The 14,023-nt window shown below is 42.0% G+C and overlaps 1 protein-coding gene and 1 long non-coding RNA gene across 2 annotated transcripts; one reads left to right on the forward strand and one right to left on the reverse strand.

Moving 5' to 3' along the window:
- The first annotated feature begins 4,738 nt into the window (after nt 1-4,738).
- On the forward strand, nt 4,739-7,109 carry LOC306920149 (transcription elongation factor 1 homolog). The gene has a single exon (XM_079496793.1). The coding sequence runs from the start codon at nt 4,877-4,879 to the stop codon at nt 5,126-5,128; it is 252 nt and encodes an 83-aa protein (XP_079352919.1). The 5' UTR covers nt 4,739-4,876; the 3' UTR covers nt 5,129-7,109.
- A 5,030-nt stretch (nt 7,110-12,139) lies between these two features.
- Nucleotides 12,140-13,756, reverse strand: LOC306920051. Its single transcript, XR_013789605.1, has 3 exons — nt 13,608-13,756; nt 12,878-13,106; nt 12,140-12,181 (listed from the first exon to the last, which is right to left on the reverse strand). It is a non-coding gene; the product is annotated as an uncharacterized lncRNA (long non-coding RNA).
- Between the last annotated feature and the right edge of the window lie 267 nt (nt 13,757-14,023).

Consider the following 14,023-nt stretch of genomic DNA (forward strand, 5'->3'; position numbering starts at 1 on the left):
CAATCTAAAGGTCAGTGCTACTCACTTACCTGTAGAAAATAAAGTCCAACATAATAGTTGGACCAGGGAGCCCGGCGGAAAATTATCGCCGCCAACCATGCAGCCTCTGGAGGACGCAAGGTAGCCCCAACCGAACGGTTACGAGGCTTATAGGCATGACCGGCGTCGAGAGCCCCCCCATACAGCCTCGAAGGGCTAGTAGCAGGAGCTCAATAAAATAAATCGACCTGCGCTCAAAGATGAAAGAGGATGAACCCTGTGAACTGGGCACCTATATCGGTGGCTCACGCCCACAGGGGGTCACGAGTGACAGTGTTGGTATTAATATTCGACCTCTGCGCGTGCGCGCGATGTATATCCAGGTGATGAAATCACCGCCCTCTGGCGGTCAGTAGGTATGAAATAGAAGCTGTGTTCACGTTCACTCTCCCATTGGAAATGAATAGACTCCAACATTCTTCCTGTCTCCTAATAATGTTACCGCCCACCTCACGCAGATACAGGAAGTAAAGCAAAGTTGGCCTCTCTTGCTAATTCTCCTCTTGGGTGCTACCCAGGTGCAACTTCTAATGGTAGCCCATTCATCCAAACAGAAACGTCCTATCTAATTGTATTAAATAATGTCAAACTCACCGACATTGCAGCTGTACGGAAAGCTTGAATTATATTCTCTTTCTATCCTCAAAGTGTTTGTTTCATAAAAATCCACTGCAGACATGTTATGAGCTACTTTGTGTCCTTGCAGGTGATTCTTTTTCTAAGTGCTGGAGTTTGGAAGTGCTCGTTAGATAGCCTATCACTCAACTGCCACCTGTTTTGAATTAGCACATAATGCAAGAGGCAGCAGGGCCAGGACATTGCTTTACTGAAAACGCGTGCTTCCAAACTCTGAACGCGGTTCAGAGTTTGGAACTCTGATCCCGGTCTGCAAATGGGATGGCCAGACTAATATCACTGTGTAGATATTAGTCTGGAACTTGTGTGGAAGATTTATTTCCAAGAGGCAGTTACGAACAGATTCCAACAGCAAAAAAGTCTCACTTTGCATCAATTGCATGGGCTCTGATTGGTCACCCACAACTCTGGGTTGAACGAAATGTAATTGTTACAAAGTAGTAAAAATACTTTGTTTCAGCAATAGCAGATAACTATGCACAAAAACTAATTCCACCCACCTTTTTACTTGTTTACTGTGATGTGACAATAAAGCTGATTCTGAGTTAAAAAAAAATCACACCCATGTGAAGTGAGGGGCGCTTTACCAACCCTATCATCTTACGTCATCGCGATAACATAACATATATGCCGATTTGCTCAGTGACAGACAAAACAAACATTAAACTGTTCATAATGGCCTTTAATGCTTGTTAGTGACAAAACAAACATCATTGTCAATGGCATTTTAATGTTTGTCTAGACAAGATAAACCTGTATCTCGCCCCTCAAAAAAGACATATTAAAAGGACCACTTAACACATTTTAAACCTCGTCTTCGTCTGGCCTGGTCCTCACTAGTCTCGCGTAGCCAGACAACTATTCCACAATCTCCGAATGCTATAGGCTATAGAATGTATGATGAAAGCATTTGGAAATTGCGAGGCAAGCGTCTGGTAACACGAGACTAGGTCCTCACTGATGCTCGTTATGGTACCATTGTCTGTCGCATTGGTGGGCTGTGGACAGTTCAGAAACCTGCCTACCGTGACATCATCGATGAGGAATCCAAGCTAATTGAAACTACAGGCTTAGAATCTCTTCTAAGTTAGCTTGCTATAATAGACAGAAGCCATTATGTGAAAAGAACAAACATGTCACTGAGACAGGGTTCTGAAATAACAATATAAAACAAATACTGAATGAAAAAGAAATGTGTGTATGTAAGCACACAACACAGAAGTAACAATAGCAGCTTATATCAAAACAATAAGTAATACAAATTAGCAAATACATTTCAAGAAAAATACAAAAGCTTTATTGTGTAAAAAAAGAAACAAATATGCAAGTCAGGAATAGTTCCACAACCTCGCAAAAAATGCCAATCTACAACTTCACTGCGTGACATTGGCTATTTTCAAATACCGTAGCCCAATTATAACATTGGGTTAACGTATTTAAAGTGACTTTGATACAGTAATAATTTAGCTAGGACCCCCTGGAGCCTATTATGGAACTAATTAGGAGACATTAACTACACAAACCCTAGAGTCTCTATTCTGGCCATGTCAAAATAGGTGAAAATAGCAAATCTACAAGCTTGTGCTGTAATGCAGTGTGAGCTTGTAGATCAACTATTTTCATTGAAGAGACTTGAGAGCGGAGAGGAAAAATGAAGGGAGCCATGTATAGACCCTGGGGGACACCAGTCAATGAGGTATATACAGTAGGTTTACTAGAGATGCACAAGTTGTAGTATTGTTTCATTAGACGGGGGCCGATACCGGTTGGAATATTGTTTTATTATTTTTTGTATTATTATTATTTTTCGTGTGGGTTACGCAGCACTTCGTCTCACCTTCAGAAGAAAGAAAAAAAAACAGTATATACGGAACTCCCCACGGGACGGACAAATTGTCGTTGCAGCCAGCTGGTTGTGTACGGTTCCATTCCGTCCCCAGTGTAGCCCCGCCCCGTAAGAACTACTAGACAGGCCCAGGCGGTGGCGTAACCGCCTGGGCACCCGACTGGTAATCCAGTCGCAGTGTGCCGCGGGTTCGACTCCCGAGCCCGACACGGCCTTTACTGCATGTCTTCCCACATCTCTCTCCCGTTTCCTGTCAGCCTACTGTCTGTCCCTTCAAAAACCAATAAAAGGCGTAAGCCGCAAAAAAATATCTTAAAAAACATAATAAAAAAAATAACTACTAGACAGAAGGGTTGGTGCGATGCAGATGGGTGTCGCTAGGCTAATGTTTACTGACTTTACAACAATGTTGCGCAGCGCCCATGCATATAAATTTGAAATCGGACGATTTGCACCGGTGCACCTCTAACAGCTACAGTGCAGGATAGCATCAGTTCCAGTGGACTAATGTATATAACCCTGACTCCATAGGAACAGTGTTTACATGTTCTTCTAAATACAAATAGATACACTCAACACAGCACTACATCTCTGCATGTGATGACAATGTTTAGAGGTACTGAAAGAAACAGCACTACACCTCTACATGTGATGACATACAGTTGGAGGCCATCGATATTGTCCTTTTCTTTTTGCTGAGGTTTGCGTGATCTGCGCAAAAGGACAGTTAACCCATTTTGGGCGGGAACCCCTTTTGGTGTTTTAAACATTGTTATAATTTAGCTATTGAAAAATAGCAGATCTACAAGCTCATAGCGCGCCACCGAGTGGCGCGCTACGAGCTTGTAGGTCTGCTATTTTTGAAAAATCGTGAAAATATTTATTTCAGAAAACTGGAGGATTTAGAAGGATTTTTTAAAATGTTGAGGTCAGGCCTAAATGGGTCAAATGATAATGGACAATATCGGTGGCACCCAACTGTAGCCCTGAAACATGACTAATAATCATGAGTCATGACGCTACTTCACCCCGTTTTGCGCACCTTGCTACATTTACAGCGTTAAAGTCTACATAAACGTTTGGAATTTAAATATAAAGTTCTCACCCACAGATGTTAGAATTTTGCATGGGCGGGTATTGGCACCCGTGCATTCCGTATTGTTCAATGAAAGACATTTTTATCCGACTGCCGACCAGTTTCTCAGCTTTTTCATTCTCATACAGTATAACCTTTTGAGAAAACGGCCACCGATTGGATTAAATGCTTTTTATTAAACAATATGGAATGCACAGGTGCTAATACCCGCCCGTGCAAAATCCTAACATCCGTGATCACACGGGGCGAGCACCTTATATTTGAAATCTGAACGTTTATATAGACTGATCTTTGTAAATGTAGCAAGGTGCCCAAAACAAGGTATAGTTCCGCCATGACGCCCGTGAAGGACGAGCGTCATGTGAACCATGGCTAGTGATGACAGTGTTGAGATAAGAGGCTGTGAAACCAGCGTGACACAAATAGCACAAAAACATAAAGAGTTATTACATCATTATGATGCAACCAGAGTGTTTGGTCATGTTGACATTAAGTGGTACTGCCGGAAGGTCAACATTAAATGTCTCATCTCCCCTGAGCAAGCAGACATGATCTATTGGCTCAGTGGTCAAATACTTATTCAGCACTTGTACGGTGGACCTGGGCTCAAATCCCTGGAAGGACATGAAAGTGACGGAGTAAGTCAAAAGTAACGAACAGTAACACAATTTATATTTCCTCTATCGAGGGTACAGATACAGTACCTACTGAAGCATGGTGGTTGCACAGGGAGGTTTAGTATCCTAGAATCAGGCCCAGGGCCAGGGCAGATCATCTGCATCGTCTTCGTCCTCGTATTCGTCCTCGTAGTCCTCTGCATAAGAGTAAAAAGTACTTTATTCTTTGTGGTAAAAGTGCTCAAACTTTCTTTCTTTTCCTGCCTTGATCTCCTTGCCCCTCCCCTATCCCCTCGTTTGTTCCCTTTCTTAGATTTTCTTGGATAAAATTATATGATGGGAACTACGCATAAAAACTAATTTCACCCACTTTTTTTTTTACCTGGATCACTGTGACAAAGCAACTGATTCACTGTCACTGTCATGTGACAAAAAAACAGATTCTGATAAATCTTCATCGTCTTCGCCGTTGTCGTCATCATAATCATCATCATCATGTTCCTGTGTGTGTCTAGACAGCGCGCGCTACCCGACTGGGATGTGATGGCTGCATCATCCGGATCTACTTGAATTTCCACAGCATCATCATCATCATCATCGCCAACAGCCAGAAGCCATTCGTTTGAGCCACAACTCTCAACAATGGGACGCAGGAAGTCCAAGAGAAAACCACCTCCCAAGAAGAAATTGACGGGCAACCTGGACACCCAGTTCACCTGCCCGTTCTGTAACCACGAGAAGTCCTGTGACGTCAAAATGGAAAGGACTCGGAACACAGGAATTATTTCATGCACTGTTTGCTTGGAGGAGTTCCAGACTCCTATAACATATCTGTCGGAGCCAGTGGATGTTTACAGTGATTGGATCGATGCCTGTGAAGCAGCAAATCAGTAGCTGTATTTGCTTGTGATCTGCTGCCTGTTTATATAAATGTACCTACATTCCATCTCTGAATGCTCACCTGACATAGGTTGTATGTTTTAGTTGGCTATACAGTATGTAGCAACACCGGTGTTGACATTTTCTTGACTGAGAACTTTTATTTTCTTCCTTTCTTTCCTTTTTACTTGGATGATGTTTTTTGTGTGTGGCACACTTGTATGCTGATCACAGCCCATACATCTGGCTGAGCCAGGACTTATCATGTATTATTTGGAGAAGGACCAAAAACCTGCCTATACACATTCAAATAATCCTCAGTGTTTACTTAACTCTGAGATTGTTGAATTTGGCTTGATTGGTGATTGTATTTATTTTTCCTCCCCACACTTAAATTAAGACATTTTGTTATTAATAATGTTATACAAAATCTCTAGAATATGCACCCTACTGTGCATGCAGACTGGTTTCTGGTGTAGGTAGCGCTATGTCTGCCCAATAAGCAGACGAGTAGCGAGTGTTAATATTGCAAGTAATAAACTATTCACTGCATGTCTCGCCGAGATGAATTTCACACTCCTTTCCATGGTTTGGACATCCCACATCATCACAGTTTGCCATAAACCTTCACAAAACGCTCCATAGGTTGCGGATAGTGGATGTTATTCTTATGATTTGGATTGTGATATTAAAGATAAGATCATCAGAACATGATGCTGTGATACCTATTGTCTCACCATTCACAGACGCAGATATTTACGGTAGTATTTTCTTTGGGACTAACCCCAACATATCCAATATCTGTCATTGGTTTCACTGTGCTTGTGATGTAATTCCTACTCCGCAACACCCCCTGGTGATTGAATCGTGTATCGCCAATTTTAGTGGCCAAAATCTTGATATGAAAATAGCAAGTATCGCCCAAGTCTAGTGCAAATGGGACCAAATGGACCGGTAAGGGTCCATTTGGTTCCATTTGTATACTCTGAGTTAAATGAACACTCAGGGATTCACAGTGTTTCATTTCCTGAAGGCAAGATTTCCATTTTCAGTATCTGCCCTTAGCCATTCGTGAATGGATGCAGTGTGCATGGAGAAAGTTCCATTTGTGGTGTTCCCCTACTGTTGCACACTCCAGTTGTCCCTTTTATGGTAATATTTTGTTAGTTTACTATCCATTCCAGATTGTAATGGCCTTTTTTCTTTTTAACTTTTGGTATTTGACATTTCTTTAGTTTCTTAAAGCGCCAATCCAAGATTTCCGCATGCATATTTAACTAAACAAAGATGGTGTCATGTCTTGTGTTCTGAACTTGACTATGTTACCAATAAAATAGCATACAATGTAAATATTGTGATATGACATTAGGTGCAGTAACTGTCCATTTAGACCTGAGGCTGATTCAAAAGATTTGGAAAAGGGTATATTTTTTTATTCAAAAGATTAATCATGTACTGTCTGCCGGGTGGAAACCTCATATGTCCGGAACTGTTACTTCAGGATTCAAATTCAAAAATAGCAATTGTAACAGATCTGCAAGCACAAAACGCTTCGCTTCCGGATCTGCTACTTTTGTGTGACACTAGTATGAACTATGAACAAATAGTAGGGCATTCATTTACGAATAAACACAAAAATCTAATCTCATAGATGAGAGGTTTCTGCCCGACAGCAATGATATAACGACTAAAATGACACAGATGCTTTCCCGGATATATGGTATATAGGCTTTCCAGGTCTATACACAGGGTAAGGAGTGTGTGTATCCAACCACCACAGTTGTGCCAGTCCACCTCTTACTATAATCCACCATACAAATGGATAAAAAATGATTTATTATAAAATTACATTATTATTAAATCCAGGATTGGAGCTTTAAAGTTTCCTTTGCTTTGTTCCAGTAAGCTTTTTCTTTGAGTTTCTTTTTTTTATACCACTAGATGATTGTTGTTTTTATTTTGTTTATTTTTTTGTACAATAAACTACTTTTGAACATAATCATCATCATCATCATCAGCTGTAGAGGGTGCATCATTCCTCAGCCTGACAGACAAAGTGACACAGTCACCATCAAAGGGCGTCTTCCCGATAGTTTCCCACGTGTCCGTCTCTGCGCAGTACCTCTCGATGATTCTGGAGACCAATAGCAGAATCAGAATAATTTATTGTCACATCAGTTGTTTTTTTTTGTGTATTTTATTATTTTGTATAGAGGGACAGAGACAGTAGGTTGACAGGAAATGGGGGGAGAGAGATGGGGGGGGGGGTAACATGCAGTAAAGGCCTTCGGGATCGGGAGTCGAACCTGCGGCACACTGCCAGGCTGGATTACCAGTCAAGGTGCCTGGACCGCTGAGCCACGCCCCAGGCCCACATCACAGTAAAAAGGTGTGAAATTCCTTTTTGTGCATAGTTCTCTCTTAGCTAATTTACAAACGATACAGCCGTAGGGTCTCTCCAATCTGATTCACAATACAAATACAAATAAGGGGTTTCCAGATATATACAAGCTTGTCTCACAAACAGCACAACCGTAGGGTCTCTCCCATCTTATTTACAGGTTGTACAGCCATAAGAGAAATGTCTGGTGTGGACATGAATCCACCTTTTCTCAAGCTTCCATGGAGCAGCAGCCTCTTACCTGTTACTTGTTCCTAGTACATAGATCATTTCATCCACCACAGCCACAGGAGGGGAGAGGCATCCATTTCGCATGGGGGCACACATGGTCCACTGGTTGGTCTTAGGATTGAAGCATTCCACCTCTGGTGTTAAGTAACCTGCTGTATTTTGACCACCTATATATATATATATATACATATATACATATATACATACATACACACACACACACACACACACACACACACACACACACACACACACACACACACACACACACACACACACACACACACACACACACACACACACACACACACACACACACACACACACACACACACACACACACAGGATAGTGACTGTTAGTGTCTATTATGTGCCTACAGTGAAGTTCAAGTGTATAAATTAGACTAATTTCTTATGGAACTAAGATCCATTGGCTTCTGGTTTCAGAGCTTTCTGCTGTTTCTGTAGCTATTTCCAGGTGTCCTGGTAGAAAATAAATATTTGGCGCCACTCATTACATATTTGCTCAATGTGTTTTGTTTTGTTTTGTAAGCAATGTTACACAACAGTATGAAACTAGAAATGCTACTAGTAAGCTTGTGATTATGCAGGTGTCTTATGTCTTTGAGACATAGGAGACATGCGTTTCCAATATTACTATTATTGGGTATTGCTGAATAAATAATGAATAAATGAATAATGATGCTTCACAGTTGCAAAGTATACTGTATATCGATATATCGGGGTCCCGGTCCCTTCAAAATAAGGGTTTCACTAAAAAATGCTGGTGGTTAACGTGTGAATTAATAATTTATGCTGGCGGGGAATGTGTGAACAGTTAAGATACCTATAGCGTAGATCTTTCCATTGAGTGTACATGCAGCTGGACATATTCGTGGATTCTGCATAGGAACGACTTCTGTCCATTCACCAGTTATAGGGTTGTATCTGACAGGTGGGGTGCTGTACACCCCATAAGGCCAGGAGGACGGACGCACACGCACACACATTATTCATTGTCAACAGGAGAAGGCTGAATATGTAATCATTCTAAATGTTATTTCAGTGAGCCAATATGTTTTGCATGTATAGCAGCAGGTTGAACCTGTCCTGCATAAACCTGTTTCATACCAAAAACATAGATCAGTCCATCTAGAGCCATCAAGGAAGCTTCGACATAATCAAAGTATAGCATGTTGCCAGACTTCATGCGCTGCCAGGTGTTGGAGTTTGGGTCGTAGCGCTCCACCACTGATTTCTCATTGGTGCTGTTGTCATGCACGCCACCCAGTGCAAACAAACAGCCATCCAGCATCACTAGGCCTATGTGAGGTTGTGCAAGGGATAAAATAAACCTGGTCATTAGAATTAGGGCTATAACTATCTTTAATGAATTATCTTCTTAGCAACTATTCTAGGTCTAATGATTACTTTTTCGATTAAGTGAATAATCAAGAAGTTGCACCCCAAATTAGAATTGATGACCTTGGGTAACAACCCACAGTGGTTATTCCAAAACAAATTGAATGACATAGTTTGACACATTAGAAAGAAGACGTCTATCCAATCCAACACTTCACTGCAAAAGACGTCTATAGACATCCAATGGTCTTGTCAGTGGTTCACCAACATATGAATGGTTCTCGGTTGCTAGGCGACAGATACAACTGGAAATGAACCAGGAGTGAAAATGTTGCCTGTGGTTCACCTCCAAGTTCAAAAATAGATTTATCTCGACTGATTCATTTCCCAGATTGCGTTTTTGGTCAAAACAAGCTTTACTCAACGGCCCATAACTAAAGAACCGATGATTGTGGTTACAAAATGTATTTTCGGGGGTAAGAAAAATGTGATCACCTACTCAACCACACAGCATCCGGATCACATCTCGAGACACGTTAATTAATTATAATATACCCGGCAGTTCATGTGTTTTAAGTCTTACCACAACCATAGCGTGCCTCATTCATAGAAGCCCTCTTCAACCATTTGCCACGGTGAAGGTCAAAGCACCACATCTCCTTCCTGATTGTAAGATTAGGTAATCGTCCTCCAGCCACATAGAGAACAGAGCCTGTGTCTTTAGAAGAGCAGAATTAAAATGTATTATGACTTGATTGTTAAAGAAACAACTAATGTGATGTTACCACTAGGGACCCCCGGAAATGCTTTGGCCATGTCTCGCGATCCCCTCCCCATACCCGATACATATTGGCCGCTACAATAACCATAATAATAGAGAAAATAAAATACATCATAAATATACTGAAACCAGGTATAATCATTCAGGAAAGTTTATGCATGTACTATGTAAACTCTTAATTTCCATTTTCCAGCCAATCAGTTGCAAAGAAAATAAACAAAATCACACCTGTGTGAACTGAGTGGTGTAAGGTCTTATATAGACTGATCAGCTGTGGTCTGACATAATGAAATCACACCCGTGTGAACTGGGTGACCATAGCAACCATGCTCATTTTTTGGTACGAACAGACAGACAGACAAACAGACAGACACATAAACTAACAAAGCCAGTTGTAGGAGTGGTTTACACCACTCAAAAAGGGGGTCACAACCCCCAGGTTGAGAACCCCTGCCATACAGGACAGTCCCAGGTTTTGACTAGGCGCGGGCAAAAAAAACGATTCACTCAAATAGTGTGATTTTTAATGCCATGATTTTAAAATCCAATCGTGAGGTTTGAATTGGGATCTTTTTTTTTTCTCCTTCAGATTTGTTTTATTTTTTATTAATAACTTTATGGTTTATATTGTTCATAATTGTTTTAAAATGTTCTAGTATAAAAAAGCAAAGGAACTTGGGGGCAAAAATCAGTGAATCACAATATCTTATTGACTCGTAATATAATTAGGAATCGGCACCCTAGGTATCATAATCGTATCGAATCGGGAGTCAAGTGAATCGTCCAACCCCTAGTTTTGACTGTACTTCTGTGTTATGTGATGGTTCTTATCAAGCCTAGAAAACCACAGAAATGTATTAAAATAGGTCCACCCCCGGTGAGTCAGCTTGGTAGAACACAATGTCATTGCTGCAGTCAGTTCGGGTTCGATTCCAACCGGAGGCCATTTTTTCTGATGATGGTATTCCTCACCTGATGCAACAACGTGTGGTCCACGCGTCCACCCGTCCACCCGTCTCAGAAGCGTCCACTGGTTTGTCCGGGGATGAAAGCTGTAAACCCTCAGTGCCATATCCTTCACCACCACAATCACTTCAACAAGCAGTGGGAGAAGGCATTTAAGAGTTCAAAGAGAAAACACAATACTACTACAATAGGTAGCAGGGGTGTGATGCATTACTACAGTACAGTGTAGATGTGGTGTGATGTGTCACTACAGTAGGTACCTGTGGTCCTACGGGGGCGTGCTGTGTTACGGTAGGACAGCAGATGCTGGACCCCAGCCTCAGAGACGAGCCTCTGGTAGGTCTTGGCCTCAGAGACGAACCTTTGACAGCCCTGGTGTTCTTTCACCACATCCAGAGACTCAATCACAGTGTGGAGGTGAGAGGGGCGGATGAGAGGCAGACGGATGTGCTCCAGAACCTTCAACAACAGACACAACACTCAGTATTGATTAGTTCAACTGAACAACGCTCATTATAGTTCAACTGAACAACACTCATTATGTACTCGTTCTACAGGATACTGGGTTAACAACAGGATATCCAGTGTGGTGTGGCAACATGACACCAAGTAGAGACTGACCTTGTCAAAGGTCAGCCTGCGGTCAGTGCATGTGTTTAACCACAAGATGGCAGCATCAAACACCATGTCTTCCTCTGGCACATTGAGATGATCACTGGAGAGGATCTCCGTCAGCTTGTCCACAGAGACAGAGAGGAACTCCTCCTAAAATAGGTGATTGTGTGAAGTGATTAAATCTATCCACACAGGCCTGGGTCAGTTGTGGTGGCTACAGGTTGAGTAATCATAATAAAACTAATTCATAGGAGAAACATCCAACAACAGATCAACAACACTAGACACCACTGACCTGCTTGTAGATGACACTAAAGTATTCCAGAATGTAATCCAAGCTGGATTTCTCCAGCTTTTCACAGGAGTATTTGTCAGCCAAGAGGTGGATCTCCACGCAGTTGTAAATGGTCATGTGACGCTCCATGTAGTCACAGCAGGCTTCTCTAACACCTATGACATCCATCAGGTCTGCTCCTGCTAGCAGGGCCTAGAAGACCAAATAAACATGTTTCTAAACACAGATGGAGGACAGAAATGGAGTCCACGGATAAAGTTTATGATGATGATAAAACATTACCTGCACATTGTCTGTGGAGATGGACACCTCTGAAGTGTAGGCAAAGCTCACTAACATGTCCACCACCTCAGGTTCCACTCCATCCACATTGACCCTGTCCTGTGTGGACTCCAACATGCCAGTCGTAAACATCCCCTGTGTGGGTTGAAAACGTGGAGTTAAATAAATGAGAATGTGAGTGTCATGGACGGAGAGCTCCATCTTTTAATGTTTTATGTGGATTAAGGTTAATTGCGGTCCTATACTCATCTGGTTAGCTCTGGAATGCTAGCGTGATGTAAACTTGCTATGATCCGGCAATCCAAGATGGCCACGGTCGTTGACTCAAGGTTTGTTTACTTTATGAGGGGTGTGTTTGGGTGTATAAGCACGTAATGTGCTCAGCTGATTGGCTGACAGGGTTTCCACAATTATATAGCTTGATGTAGCCAAAATACTCCCGTGGCGAACGACAACAACGGGTGGTATGATTAATTCTAACGCGACTAGCAGCGACGCGACCGCGATGGGCCATCTAACACATAATCTTTGCTTAGAATTGGACGGAATGATTTAGATCAAGAGTTATTCACGTTTTAAGATTTTCGGTCTCGTCGGCTAAAATGGGGGGGAACATTTTCGATGACGTCCCACCGGAAAATAACATTGAATGTTGCGCAACAGACGCTCCCAGCCTGTGGAGCGATGCGATCGATTTTGATATAATCAATAATCTCTGTCCTTTTTATCAATCTCCGTCCTGAGCGCTGGGCGTTACTAATTGATTGAACGGAGAACTCCGTCCTTGCCGCTCAGGGTGTTAACACCAGGCCATTACATGTGTGCGTTTACCTCAAAGTAAGAGCTGATGGAGGCCAGCACAACTCTATGGCAGGGGAACTCCTTTCCTCCACAGCACAGAACCACGTCACAGAACACCTTGTTGAGTCGTAGACGGTTCAGTCCCTCTAACAGCTTGTTAGGATGCTTGTCTAGCTTCCTGGTTTCCTCCAGAAGACAGGAGGGTGAAGCAGCATCGCCCCGGGTCCTTTTAGCCATGCTGTAGCCCTTCTAGAGCAGCCTGAGGACAGAGGATATGGAATACATTGGTCACATAGTAACCATACAGAATATGCAAGGAGAGAAATGACGGCAGCATCACATGGATGCAGTTAGGGCAAACCTGCCAACATTAGACTGTGAAAAATAAGGAGATTGTCTGGTGTATTCACAGAATTAGTATTTGATATTATAGAAGATAAATGGACCCTTTACAGGTCCATTTTGTAGACTTTCACATATCATCATAATTTTTCTACCGCGGTCGAGATCATGGATGACCAATAATTTAGCTGGAAGTGGAACCTCCTCAAGGACCCCTGGGGGCCCCCGGACCCAACTTTGAGAACCACTGGTCTAGGAAAACATGCATAAATGCACCCACCCAGTCCTGTCTCTCTCTCTAATGTTGGTTACTTAGTTCACATGTTTGTATTAGTTATTTGTTTTTATTTACCATAATGTAGGCTACAGATTACAGAATGATATTTAGATAGCATGTTGCTTAGCCCTGGCTTCTTACCTTGTTGTGCTGTTTATAAGCGTCCTGAATGAAGACAGTACATATATTATAACTAAACTAACGTATTGTTTGTTTACTAAAAGTTCACCTGCAGTTTCCACGTTGTTGCGTGGTCTAGATTTATAAACCAGAAAAGCCGAAAAGCAAGACACGCGATTGGGTTTACTTACTTCCCGTATCTGCATGAAGTGGGCGGACCAAAATATGCTCTGGACACGGTATAAACATTCCAATCATCCAATGGGAGAATGAACGTGAACACATCTTCTTTACCATTTAGCGTAAATGGAAACAAGACCGCAAGGACTTGTTTCCATTTATTGCTGTTTATACATTCGGTCTAATAAACTATTTCAGTCAATCAATTCGATCAATGAAACTTGATTCGCTTCTGCAACACTTTTTAATGAATTATT

Source organism: Electrona antarctica (assembly GCF_951216825.1).
Source record: "Electrona antarctica genome assembly, chromosome: 3".
NCBI lineage: Eukaryota > Metazoa > Chordata > Actinopteri > Myctophiformes > Myctophidae > Electrona > Electrona antarctica.

Excerpts from the sequence above, each read along its gene's own strand:
- LOC306920149 (XM_079496793.1), top strand. The coding sequence starts at position 4,877 with ATGGGACGCAGGAAGTCCAAGAGAAAACCACCTCCCAAGAAGAAATTG.